General features: G+C 44.2%; 1 protein-coding gene across 2 annotated transcripts in view; it reads right to left on the bottom strand.

The window, feature by feature from the left end:
* Nucleotides 1-2,637: 2,637 nt before the first annotated feature.
* LDLRAP1 (low density lipoprotein receptor adaptor protein 1) overlaps nt 2,638-14,021 on the bottom strand; it is a 36,004-nt gene continuing 24,620 nt past the window's right edge. The window contains exons 5-9 of one of the 2 annotated variants that reach the window (XM_038377854.2): nt 11,369-11,441; nt 9,944-10,027; nt 7,331-7,458; nt 5,678-5,712; nt 2,638-3,908 (exon numbers count right to left, since the gene is read on the bottom strand). In XM_038377854.2, the coding sequence (XP_038233782.1) occupies nt 3,764-3,908; nt 5,678-5,712; nt 7,331-7,458; nt 9,944-10,027; nt 11,369-11,441 (465 nt within the window). In that variant the 3' untranslated portion in view covers nt 2,638-3,763. The remainder of the gene's footprint in view (nt 3,909-5,677; nt 5,713-7,330; nt 7,459-9,943; nt 10,028-11,368; nt 11,442-14,021) is intronic. The other variant, XM_038377855.2, reaches the window with a different exon arrangement.

Here is a 14,021-nt window from a genome sequence, read left to right as displayed (position 1 = left end):
GTAAACTACTTGGAAGAGCAATGAAAGTGCCTTAATGTTATTCAGGGGCTAATGAAAGAGAGGGTGAATAGGACAGAAGGGGTGGGGGAGACCCATGCTCTAGGAAATGGAAAATCCCCAATTTAGAATTATTTGGAGGAGAGGGGAATTGTTCCAACAGGAGAGCCCACTAGTGTCTTAAAATTCAGTGGTTATAGCACAAGCCACCTAGCTTAGAGAGATGTTACATAAAATGTGCTCAGCCAGCCATTAAAGAATAGCCACCAAACCAGCAGCTCAGACTGCCCACCTGGCAAGAACAGACTCACTTTCTCATATTAATAGCTCTTCATGAATGTATTGAACCACATCTGCAGTATGACAACTAGTTAAAAAGTGCAAAACACTCATCTGGGGAGAGAAGGGAAAAAAGTACAACTGCTCCCCACAATGCATTTGGCTTCCTAACCACTTCAAAAAAAAAAAATGGGAGCAAAGGAGACCATTTTACACAGCTGAAGGAAAATGGATTCCTAAAATTTCCACACAGACACTCAAAAGGTCACATCAGAATTGAAAGATCAATTTGTTCCTTGGCACCTTCATCAGTTATGCATGGAAGACCAGACTGGATACTTAGTATTCATAATTTGAGACATATCCTTAGACTGGAACAGCCAATTTAAATAGTGGGGAGGGGGGGGGGGGAAGGGAGAGAGAGGGGAAGAACTTACGGAATTTTTGTTAGTTTGACACTGATGAAAGGAATCTTTGTAAACTCCGACCCACGCAACAGCCAATACCAGACTGGCTCGGTGTAACATTTTGAGAACATTCCATTGCTCATGGTACTTGTCAACATCCTAAAATGAATCTCTATATTTGCTGTTCAACAGGTGATTTTTAGCAACGTGATTAAATGTTAGCCCAGGACACTGCCCCCAAAGCTTGCAGGGAAAAAAAAAATGGAGTGGAATAAACGAGACTTCAGAGGTAAGAAAAGCATGTTTTTGATTCAGATTTAAATTTAAAGAGGCAACAATAAAAATTAGCCATTGCCTCTCATGGGAAGGGTCTAAGAAATCCTTGCAAATTAGAGGTTTCAGAGTAGCAGCCATGTTAGTCTGTATTCGCAAAAAGAAAAGGAGTACTTGTGGTACCTTAGAGACTAACAAATTTATTAGAGCATAAGCTTTCGTGAGCTACAGCTCACTTCATCAGATGCATTCCGATGAATTTTCTTTTTGCAAATTAGACAATACCCACATGTAAAATTTATTTTTTAAAAAAATTGTATATGTAGTTGTACGCAGGCGTTTACTTTTATTTTTCCCTGGTAGGGCCCTGCCCCACCCTGCACCTTCCTCTGCAGACTTTCTCCACTTCTTCCCACCCCTGCTCTGCCTCCTCCCCCAAGGCCTCCCCACCCACCCCTCTCTGCCCTTCCTCGAGGCCCCCTGCCCACCGCTCTCCCCCAACCACCTCCTACCCCAGGGCCTGCCAAAAAAGCTGATTGGCAGACCACCCTGGGGGCCTGCTGAAAGCACAGCATAGCCTGGGAAAGAACAGATGATTCTTACCTGGGGGCTGAAGTCAAAGCACATCACTTAAGCATGTGCTTGTCAGAAAGTTAGCCATCTGATTACAATAAGACTCCAGCAATCACTCCTCCACAGGTAGGCCGCTGTGAAGAGACTGATCAAGGCATGCATTCTACAAGTGTTTCATATGTGGTCATTTCCTGTCCATTAGATGTGGGAGGGAGAAGGTAAGCATTGCATGCGAGAAGCAGGGACAAGCTAATTTTTCTTGCCACCATGTTTGCACATTTAAAGCAGTCCATCACTGGTACTCAAAAAAGGTGGAACTTTTCTTTATTTATTTTTTTTAAAACAGAGAAGGGTTTAAGACTATGTACATATATGCAAATACTATGATCTGTAAGGATATACTCCAAGGATCTCTAGAAAGAGCTGTATAGCTGAATCCTCATGGTTTGTGCAACAAAAAATTTTTAGAAAAAAAAATCACAACGCCCCCAAGGAATCAAAGCAGGGCGCTTGCTACAGCTAGCTTTGCTTAATTGGGGGGCTGTTTATACAATCAGTGTACAGTAGATATACAGAACTTAAGTGTGCAACTTCTCCATTTGCACGGGACTAGTGCCACTGGTGATACCAAACAAGATGCAAGAATGCTTTTGCAGGAGAAAGGAGTACCAAGATTTTATAGTAGACATGAGGGAGCTGTGAAGCTGACTCATCACATCACCGTACCCTTTATAAAATGCATTATCTGTAAGTTACGAGTCATTCAGCTGTTTCCTAATACAATTATTCTCCCTCCCCGGGGGGGGGGGGGGATTTTTACTTTGTACAATGTTAGATTTATAAAAAGACGTATTCATTCCCCACATAGTGTTTCAGAACAAAGTTACAAATCTATAAAACAGATTAGTATATTCTTAACAAGGCCACAAACTGCAAACTATGTCCGTGCAGTCATTGAGTTTAATCTTTTAGTTAGCATAATCCTTATATCGCCATTATTGATTTTCAAATCTAGAAGTACAGGAGATTAATGAGCCGCATTTTTCTCTCAGCTTCTCAGGAGGTGCAAGTCTTGGAAGAATCATCAAAATAGCATACAGGGGATTCCCCCCCCCCTTGGAAGAACATCCAGGTAAATATTGGTTTCACTTAATCCAATTCTGCCTCAGTTTACTAAGTGGCTCCACTAGACAGATGGGTATGGAGACCAGATAGAGGCATGCCCAGTAGGAGGCAGCCAGCATTAAGCATTAACCTATTATGCATCTGGTTCAATCCAACCTGCAATTTTCAATGTATGATCAAAAGCCAAGTCTTACCAGAGAACCTTTTCACGACTATCAGTGCGCCTGAAGTCTTTAGAGAGAGTCACAGTGAAGAAAAAAAAAAATTACAAGTGTGAGAGGTCAGTTGCGAGATACAGACGTGCAATATTGCAGTGATTTTTGGGTCAGTAGCTTCTGGGTGAGAAGAGAGGTTACAGATGAACACCCAGCTTGTTTTGACATTTTGGGCCATACTTTCAGTTCAGGCTTTTAAAGTGCAAAGCTACGAGTCTTTGGGTAAGTGTGCCAACTCCAATCTGAAAGCTAACAAAGTGTCAGACAACCCATTACTGATGGCTAACAACTATGGGGATTTATCGCAGACATTCACAAGGAAAATAAAACCTGTTGCCTCAGGTTTTAATACTGTTGTAGTTCTTTCCCTCCCAGTTTACCAAGAAGGTGAAATGCAAGGTGACAACTGCAGAACTAGAGTTGTTTTAGAAGCAAAGAATGAGTAACATTTGTGCTTACAATTGCAATTATATGTGCAGGCATCTAGAGAGATATGTACACGCTAAAGAGTCTTTGGTGCTGGATAGTCATTTTCGGAAGACCGCAAGCTCTGCTGAATACTCTTCCATCAGTATATTGCCATCCAAGACTGTACACGTTAATTTTGTATAGGATCCGGCAATGTAACTTCCATAATATATGTAAACTGTAATGGTTACTGAATAAATATATTCAAGAGCATCTCATTATTTAGATAAAAAGCAAGGTTAAAAAAATGTATTAAATGTCTAAAGCTTTGGTCTAAGCAGTTGTTATTGTGATAACAGCATCTGTAAGAATGGTGAAGCCTCCTCTAAGAAATCCCTCCAGAACTTCTCCCAGAAGGGTTCACATTCAGCCCTTTTACTTTTAGTGGTTACTTTATTGCAAACGGTTTGGTGGAGGAGGAGTTCTTCAGAACCCAAACAGGTCATCTTTCTCTGCCGCATTTGAATCAATTTTGTCCCAGTCTGTGGGAGAGAGGGTTTCTGCACTCTGGATATCTTGAGCAGTCAGGCCAGTGTCCAGGACGTGAGGGTTAGTTCTTGACTGAGCAAGTCTGAGAAGAAAGAAGGTGTTTATAGCCTCTATACTTGCCTCATCTATGCTGCTATATGCAGCTTCATACTTCAAAATTCTTCCTACAGCTTGTAAAAAAAAAAAAAAAAGCTCCTAAATAGGGAAAAAGCTGATCTTTGAAGTCTGATGCCTGCTTCTCTGACGGCTTATCAGAGTTTCACCTTACAGTCTACATTTACAATGAGGGCTCCCTTTACAGTATAGGCCTGGCAAGACGTTGCCTTTTTCCTCCGAAGCTAGCACCGACTGGTGCATTGTTAGCAGGGACCTTATCTCAGTTAAAAGAATGCACTGACCAAAGCAGCCTCGCCAAAAGAAATGTCTAAATTTTCACCATTCCAGGAATACCTGAGCAAGCAGCCAGTACATAATTTACTGGCATCCACAATCACTCCAACAGCTCACAGCAGCACTCCTGGTTCTCAGAAGCCGGTTCTAAAATTTTACTCTTAAAAAAGAGACAGTATTTTGAGGCTGTGTTCAGATCTGAAATGGTAGTGGTGGTCAGCCGGTAGGGTCATTTTTAACAGGATCTTTCATCCAGTGCACTGTAGAGGTTTATGAAAGTTAAAGCCCCACAGATTTGTAGTCCAATTACTAAATTCCATGTGTACAAGCCTAATACTTCAGTGCAAACTCTCCCATGCACAAAAGATATTTGGAGTTCATATAACAGACTATCAACTCAAGTTTGACCCCAAAAGTATGTTTTTTAAAAAAAAAGCCAAACCCAAACTATAATGATGCTTTTAAAAGAAAGATCAACAGAAAAGTTCTCATGATTTGCTAAATTCCATTGGGAACAGATTAATAAAGGTTCTCCTGCTGCATTTGTGGCCTAACCATTGTGACAGGGATAGCCTGAAAGTGAAACTGACAATTCAATGTCCAAACTGCAGGTGTGGGAGCAAAGATAGTGACTTGATTTGATTTGAAAATTTGATTATTAAAGTTCAGTTTTAAGTAGTCCAACACATTTTTTAGTAATATAAGTGAGGAAACTGGTTTGCAGTAGGATTTAAGTTGACAGCATCCCTTTAATGATTTCGGAATGGATTTGCAATTTCTCTTTCCATAATGAACAGTGGAGGTAAGGAAAGCGAGCCTTCCATCTTAAGTCCAGTGTACTTGCTTTTTTTGTGCTATAAGCTGAACTAACTACTGTAAGTATGGTTTAAATAGGTAGATATTAGGGATTTGCACTGTAATCAAGTTGGTTTTGTTACAACAATGCAAGGATTCTAACACAAAACCCCTTGGTTAGGCAATGAACTAGATCTGAGTTAGAGGGTCTTACTCCTTGACTACATGTTTGCAGTTCATCGGGGGGATGGCAGTGTAAACACTATGTTAGTGTTACACTAACATGGGGGAGAAGCAAGTCAGTCATAAGTGCAAGATGATCAGACCAAGATCACTCCTGCTAACACGGGGACTAGACACTGTCAGCTGAGCGAATAGCATATCCGTTCCAGTAAGAGGAGACACTATCACCATGCTACGTTTGGGGAATTAAATTCCCCATCACTCACACCTATTTCCATCCTTAAAAGGTTAGTCAAATATTTTGACCATCAGCCAGCCTCAAAGTCTATCTTTCAATTAAGAGCTGAAGTACTGGTTGGGCTGCTCCCCCAGTCAGATCATAGGAGCAGATTAGATTAGAAGCATTATTAAAACTAGTCATAGTGAAGGCTCTTGGGTTGGTCCCTAGTGCCATAAACTTGTAAAAAGAGTTATTAGAATTACCTTGAAAATGCCTCCTCCAGCCCGTCATCCATTTCCTTTATTAAGAGAGAGAGAGAGAGAGGGAAAAAAGAAGAGCTGGTTGCTAAGCTAGCGCACAAGCGTATTTAAACAGCTGGCTCAACTTTCCTTTGGCACAGGTACAGCATCATCAAGTGCTTAGAGCAACACTGGGTATCTGGGTCTGAGCACTGCAGGTTTTTTTTTTGTTTTTTTTTTTTTGTTTTTTTTTTGCAAAGAGGAAGGACCTAACAGATTGAGGGATGCTGTTCCATTACCAATCACATTCATTTCCAGCATCTCTCCCGTCTCTTCTCCCCCTCCCAACCAGCAGCATTCCCCTCCCTGTACCAGTGCAATAGCCAACCTAAGGCTTGATCCAAAGCCCAGAGGCATTGCCCTCCCTGCCCCCAAGCCTTCCAAAATTAAGCATCCTCACAACAAGCACCCCCCAACCAAGTTAACTTCAAGTAGCAGGAAGCTGTGCAGTGCCAAGTACTGCTATTGCCTCACCCCTTTCCAAGGCCTCCTAATGGTTTTCTGCAGTGGATTTTGTTGGGAGAAAGAACAGGAGGACTTGTGGCACCTTAGAGACTAACTAATTTATTTGAGCATAAGCTTTTGTGAGCTACAGCTCACTTCATTGGATGCATGCAGTGGAAAGATTTTATATACACAGAGAACATGAAACAATGGGTGTTACCATCACTCTCGTTACTGTCTGTATGGTAACACCCATTGTTTCATGTTCTCTGTGTATATAAAAATCTTTCCACTGCATGCATCCAATCAAGTGAGCTGTAGCTCACGAAAGCTTATGCTCAAATAAACGTTAGTCTCTAAGGTGCCACCAGTCCTCCTTTTCTTTTTGTGGATACAGATAATACGGTTGCTACTCTGAAACCTGTCTTGATGCTATTGAGAGTTATGCAAAAGAAGGAGGTTGGCCAAGATCCCCCCAGGGCCTACCGTGATGTTAAAGCAGTTGAGATGAACAGGCGATATTCTAATTTGGCCTGAAGGTCACAAAACTTGGATTCAGACAGGCAGTCTCTGTAAGCAAAGCCCCTTGGCTAAAGAGGCCCCATCACTGCTCCACAATTCAGCAGATTTCAACTACTGCAGTGGGAGAGGAGGAGGTAGTTGGAGATCGTGGGTCTCAGACTATTCAGGACTCGACAAGTCAAGCGATAGATTGCATGGCTAGAGTACGAGCGTAACCCACACCAGCATGCACAGCAGCTACAGACTGGTGCCTCCATCTGAAAACTAGACATTCAGGTATGTGATAAAGCACATAAAGAAGTGCCCAAGCATCTGAAATGTGGGTTTGTGAAAGAAGTTTACAAGCTCTTCTGAAAATCTCAGATCTTGGCAGTCAACAGGAGCCTAAGAAGGAATTAGGCACCCAAATCAAACTCCAGGCTCCCACTGGAAGCAAACTTGATTGGAAACCTTTGAAAATCCCAGCACAAATGGCTGAGTAGTCTGGAAGTTCTACACTCAATTGCTAAGGCTTTGGTTAAGAGGTGGGCCCAGAATGAAGACAACCCCCATCCCCAATGGAGGATGTTGGGACCAACACAAAATGAAGCTTCACCTTCCCCCAGCATCACTCTTCTCAGGAGAAAGAGCTAGCGCCTCCAGTACGCTTACCCAGACTATGTTGTTGTTCTCAGATGAGAAGTTTGGACCCAACTCATCTACGTGTGGGGTGTTTGTGCTGACAGTCAGGGGAGACCTGGCAGCATCTTCGAAGTCCAACAGATTCCCTGTGGCAACTGCTATGTGAACAGTGGAGAAAAAAAAAGTTTACCTAGAAGAGTTTTGCAGTTCTCCTTCGCTGCCCTCTCCACCCCAATAAGAGGAATATGTACACCTTCCTATTGGGCTATGCTGCCACCACTTAATCGCTTTACTTTAACAGGTAGAGAGTCCTTCTCCAACCTCCCACATTGGGGCCAGGATAGTGCTAGGCACTGTAGAAACATCTGGGCAGGGACTGTAAAACCTGATGGGCCAAAGAGACAAGAGAGTGGGAAGGGAAAGAGGCACGGATGAGTTAAGTGACTTCCCTAGGGTCACACAGCAGGGAACAGAATCCAGTCATTGGATTTCCCAGTCTAGAGCCTTGCCCAATGGGCCACACTGCCACCATGCTCTTGATCTATGCTACACTAGGAGTACAGAACAATTACTGGGCTAAGCATTGCATCAAAGCCCCTCTGCAGAAAATAGCCAGAAGCCTCATTTTTATGGCAAGACACCGTGGATTAGGTGGCGAAGCAGACTGGGAGACCTGCAGCGGCTTTGCTTAAGCATCTGTTTGAAAATGGAATTATTGCATTAAATATGAAGTGGGAATAGCCCAGCCTGCACTTTGTCCCCTAGGTTCTTTTGATATTAATGTTATTGCAGCCCATTCCCGCCTTCAGTTTAATACCACACAATGTCATTCAAGCTCACATTTGCATCATAGGACTATTGGTAACCAGGCAAAGGGTAGGTGAGTGTCTGGATTTTTTCCATTTTAAACTGCCACATTAACTGAATGTTTGTTGCTCAAGTTAGTCAGTTTGCTAGCTGGCAAGTGCCATCATTTTATGTTTCAGAGTTAACACCTCATTGAGATGCATGGGGCAGTCCACACCTCTCCAAGCTAAAGATTCAGGCTGCTTGCAGTCTCAGGGCTGGTCTACACCCGAGTTATGTCAGCTTAATTACATTGCTCAGGGCTGCAAAGAGTTTCATGCCCTCTGCAATGTAATTAAGCTGACCACAACCATTTTGCCTTTTTCTTTGCCAGCTTGTATTCCTCATCATGTTCTAGCCTTCTTAACTTTCTGCCATCACTTAAAATTTTGCTCCTTCACTGCCTCCTGCACACCGTCGGACCATCGCCAACAAGAAGTTTCCCTCCTTTCATTTGGCCACCCCCTCTTCTCCCTCCAGCCTCGCTGATGTGATCACAGTCCATTTGGTTGTAGTCTTGCCTGCAAGCCTCCAACACTTCATTTTTTTGTCCCACAATTCATCTTTTGCCCATCCTCCCACCCTACTAGCCTTGTCACCCCAAAGTCAAGCAACGTAATCTGCTCTCCCGGAATGATTTCAGTCTCCCCCGTTTGTTAAATCTCATTTTGGCAGGAAGTGGCCACTCTTCTACGTAATAAAGTGCTCCTCTTTTTTAAACAAAGTATGTATTAGCCAGAGCCTGTGGCCTGATTGTTGCCAATGAAGACGTTCTCACCAGCTGCATTTCTGGGTCCAAGGCATCGTACTTGACAACAATTGTTTTAGCCCTTGGGTTTTCCCCATATGTCCACTGAGAGTTGCATTAATTAATCAGGCACTTAGCTGGACCTACTGATAAGCAAGGAACTGCTAGCTAGCTGGAATTCCCTGTGTCATAACGCTAACCTATGGCACATACTCACATAAAACATCAAAGTTTTGGTCTCTACTCACTGCTATTGTCAGCCGCTCACTCTTTCTTTGAATGTCCACTATCATAGCCTGTAATGTTCTGCTAGGATTATTCTTACTCTATTTTTTTTTTTTTTTAAAACACTACTGATCCATGGTACTGAGCCACAAATCAACTCATAGCACTGGTCAACCTCCATAGATCTTGATCCCTTCCATTCGGTGTCTTGTACACAGGCAACATGCACCCTCCTTCTCTTCAGCATCTCAGCTACTTCTTCATTTCCTGTTCATTGCTCCTACATTCAGGGAAGCCTGATGTAGTTCTGGGGCTCACTTTAGCTGTACGTGCCCAGAATGCAGTAGCATTTACCATTTTTCACAGCTATCAGGTGAAGCAATTGTGTGTCACTTCTGGGGGAGGGTGGGGGACGACACCCTAGCATTGTATCGATATTCTCCCTGAAGTCAGACGCAGAGAGAGTATGCGATTGTAAAAGCTGCACCAAACTGGCTGGTCAGGCCTGACATTTCTTGGTTTGAGCCCTTATTTTAGGTGGGCTGTCTGCCAGCCAGTGAGCAGCCCTATCTCCTGGATCCCTCAGCTTCAGCAGAGGGCATTTAGAGAAGAGGCTGCAGTAGCAGCTATGACTGAGAATGGCTCTCTTCATAGGTGATTGGCCAATAACAAATCTACACCACTGATACAAAAAGTTGTTTGTCCTGCACTAGTCTCCACATTTCTGCCAGGAGATTTGGTCAAATCCAGATGAAAAACCCAAGTTGCTGCTCAGAGGTCTTTAGATCCATGAAAGCTAACAGGGCATTTTGTTCATCACTTACATGCTTTAAGGCAGGCAGGATCTTCTGAGTTTGGGCCACTTGCACCTTCTCCCTCAGAGAGGGACTTTTCCCGCTTTTCTTTCTCTGCAAGAAGAAAGACTCCCTCATTGTCTGTAGGCACTGGATTTCCTGATGTGCATTTCATGAATGGAAATGTGATATGTCGTGACCATAAGAGCTGGTTGGGAACTTTCCCCATCAGGGCATTTTTCTGTCAAAGTATTTGTTTTGCCAAAATTGAAGTTTTGCCACCAAAAGTTTGATTTTCCGGGGAGGTGGGGAGGATTTACAGAGGGCTCCTGGACTGACTGCCTAGGAGACACTTGCCAGCAGAAAAAATGAAATTGACAAAAGCCTTGCAGGCAGGGTGCCTTGAGATTCCTTTCTGGTTCTCCCAAAATGCAGTTTTTCTGGAAATTGCATCTGACTTTTTGGTCACAAATTAGGGCACAATTTTTCTGGTGGGGATTTCCATTTCCCGCCAACTTTTGAGACTGCCTGCATCAAGGGCTTCCTGTACTCGGGGCAAATGTTTTCTGAGTCACACCCTCAAGAGACATTTATGTTCCACTCACTCTCCAGAAGACTCAGCACCACCCAAGACACTTGGGGCCAGTTCCTCCCTCTTCTCCAGGCCCTACGATGGCATATAAGGGCAGTCTAGGAGATGCAAGTGGAAGGGACTTGTGATTGAGGGTATTTCCCCAATGCAGGAGATGCGTAGGGCTGACACAAGTGGCCCTGAACAGCCCTGGGGTAGTGTAGGGCTCAGAGCTATAGATTTTTGGGGGGGGGGGGGGGAAGAGGAGAGGGAGGAAATACTCCAACTTACATGCCAAGGGATGTACCAGCCCCTACACTTGCCTAGAATCCAGGTGGCACAGACCCAGTCATCCCAGGTGCCCTTTCCCAGCAGCACAGCTCAGATTCTGCCTCCATAGGTTTGGTTTTCAGAGGTGTGAGCACCCCAGCTTCATTACACTGGGAGCCACAGTGCTCAGAATCTATTGGGTGGGGTGGAGAAGAACAGCCCCAGCCCCTCAATATAAAATTCTCTCTTGCACACTGGCATGGGGTGAAAGGGACACAGGTGTCAGGCCAACTTGGAAAGAACAGCTAGTTACTTTACAGCTTGTTAGGCATGCTGTATTTCATGAGCCCACCTATGGCAAAAGCAACAACAGAGACAAGTTTACAAGGAGCAGGACTCAGTACGAGGTGTCAGCCACTGATTGCAGAAGCTAGACCCTGCCGTCAGTGTCACAAGAAACCTGCAGTTATGTTAGCAGCGCAGCCAGAACGGGCCTCAATGCCCCCTCCCCCCTTTTTTTTTTTCTTCAGTGCATACTTTAAAAGATCACTTGAAAGGATAATAAACCCGAATTATTTCCTTGGATATACTGCAAGACAGAGACACACACTCACCTTCCTTGGAGGCTTGCCAGAACTCAAACGCGACTTTGAACGCTTGAGCTACCGTTAGGGTAACTGCTTGGGCCTGAAAGACAATGTTATACAGTGCATTTGTAGGCAGTTTCTCCCGTAGATTTAAATCATTTAGTGGTTCTGCTGACAGATGTGAACCTGGAGCTTCCCAGTACTCTGGTGCCAGGACTCCTACACCCCTTTAGAAAGGGTAATCAAATATGGATAGCAGCAAGGATTGTATGCTCTCCACCGGACCCTGCTGCAGAGAGTTGGCTGCAGGCATGTTACACCTAAGAAAATTTGTTAGTCTCTAAGGTGCCACAAGTACTCCTTTTCTTTTTGCGAATACAGACTAACACGGCTGCTACTATGAAACCTAAGAAAACAATTACTTTCAGAGAGAAGGGAAGGTTTCATGCTGACAGCTTCGGACCTCTCTAAAGACCTCTCTAGCCTCAATGCACACAGAGCGGCTTGCATATTGGCCACTCCCCTGTGCCTCAATCCCAACCAGGTGGGATGATTACTGTTGATCCTCCAAGATACTTGCATGCCCCGCTCACTGTAGTATCTGAGCGCCTCACCACACCCCTGTGAGGCAGGGCAGTGCTATTATCCCCATTGTACAGATGGGGAAAACTGAGGTAGAGAGCAGCTAAGTGACTTGCACAAGGTCATGCAGGAAGCCGGTGGCAGAACAAGGAATCGAACATGGTTCTTTCAAATCCTGGACGAGTACCCTAAGCATGAGACACCCCTCCTCAAATTTTCAGGGGCCATCTGACTGCCAAGAAAGGTGCCAGCGATGGCAGGTGTTCGTAGCTGGACTGAGTGCCCTCCAATCGTTTCAGTTAAGATGCTGAATGGCCAGGAATGACTTTCACTACTGATGTAGGGCTAGATTAGCAATGACAGGTCAGAGAGCTACTGTCCATCACCAATTCCTTCCCCTCCTCCCCATTCGAGTTGGTTCTGAACCGAGGACAATCTTGAACAACAGGATGCTGTAAGTAAAAGCACTAGATAGCAGGGGAATGAAAGCTGGTGTCCCCCCCCCAATCACTTTCAGCTCTTAATGACAGAGTAAGGGCTGAATGTTAATTAGCCCAGACAGATACAGGGGAGCTTTCAAAGCGCAAAAGGTAGTGTAGGCACCCAGCTCTCAATGAAGTCAATGGGAGCCTCTACCTGGAGGGGACTGTTACACCCACTTGCACCAGCAGCAAGTTCGGCCCTCTAGGCCACACATTTTGTGTTCCACTGTAATTAAGAGGGTTTCTAAACCAGTGTAGTAACGGTCCCCGCGTGGACTCACTTCTGTAGTTGAAGAGTCTCAATGTAGCTTATTTCTCCTGAGTTTACAGAAATGAGCTACGCTGCTGTAACTGCATCCATCTGATGAAGTGAGCTGTAGCTTACGAAAGCTTATGCTCAAATAAATGTGTTAGTCTTTAAGGTGCCACAAGTACTTCTTTTCTTTTTGCGAATACAGACCAACACGGCTGCTATTCTGAAACCATTCGAACAGTAGGTTTCTAGATAGACAGAGCCGTACAAAAAAAACAAAAACCAAAACCAAAACCCCACTTGCTCAGACCAGCCCTTCAAGCTAAACAGCAAGGCTTATGAGTGTAGCAAGGAGCGACGTGGGATGCCGAGGTCATTAAAGAACAAGCTCATTGAAGATTTTACATGCAGTAGCACATCACAAGGCAGAAGCAGGCACTTTTTAAGGCAGCTGATGGTTGATAAGTTTCCGTTTAGAGTCGCACGCAAAATAAATCCAGTTTCCAAGACACGGAACTTCCCCCTCCTCCAGGCTTTGGGGAAAAGCGGAATAAAAAGTTTAATTGAGAAATAAGTTCCAAGAGCCACAGGCTTTTGAAAAGGGTAAAATAAGAACATACAAAACCCATCTCTGCCAATTAAACCTCACAAAAGTAGAGGATCTCATTTGAATGTCTGAGCTATTTACATCTGTGATGGAAGTGTGAATGCTTTATGGCAAAAAACTTAAATATGGTAATTAAGTATGAAACTCCCCACAGCTGTTTACAATTTAAGCTGTCACATCTGAATCAAATTTAATAGACCCAGCTACCGTTGAGAATTGCCCATGAACTAAAAATATGGAGTAATTATATACCAGAGCCGGGTAGCTATACATACCGAGCCTGTCTTAGATGCCAAGCTCTGGTATTGCAGTATCAGTTTACCTGTTATCAGCATGGCGTTCACGCATTGTGTGTGTGGATAAAGATTCTACTTGCTACCACAAAAGGCCTGGGAGAACTTTTTTTTATTTTGAGGAAGACGTACTGAGCTGATGTACCAAAGAGATAATTCTTTTAGCACTGGAGAGATTTAAAATTTTAATTTGCAGAGAGTCTCTTATCTTGGCAGCGCAAAGATGGGGCTGCGCTTTGCAGCCAGGAGAGAACCGGTGGCTTCCATTATGTTCCCCGCTCCCCCAGAGGGAGGCGGGGGGGAAGAAAGGGACAGAATATTAACACTGCCATTCATGCCTGGAGCAGCGGGAGGTGTTTGGAGCAGAGGTCTGGACCACGTTGCTGGGGGCAAATTTGGTCTCTTCTCTGCCCCAACCTGACTGAAAGGAGCTTGTTGCAGGGGCAATGCCAAGTCGCTGAGA

Source organism: Dermochelys coriacea, chromosome 19 (genome assembly GCF_009764565.3).
Source record: "Dermochelys coriacea isolate rDerCor1 chromosome 19, rDerCor1.pri.v4, whole genome shotgun sequence".
NCBI lineage: Eukaryota > Metazoa > Chordata > Testudines > Dermochelyidae > Dermochelys > Dermochelys coriacea.
The sequence above is the reverse complement of the archived record's forward strand: the minus strand, read 5'-3'. Positions and strand labels throughout refer to the sequence as shown.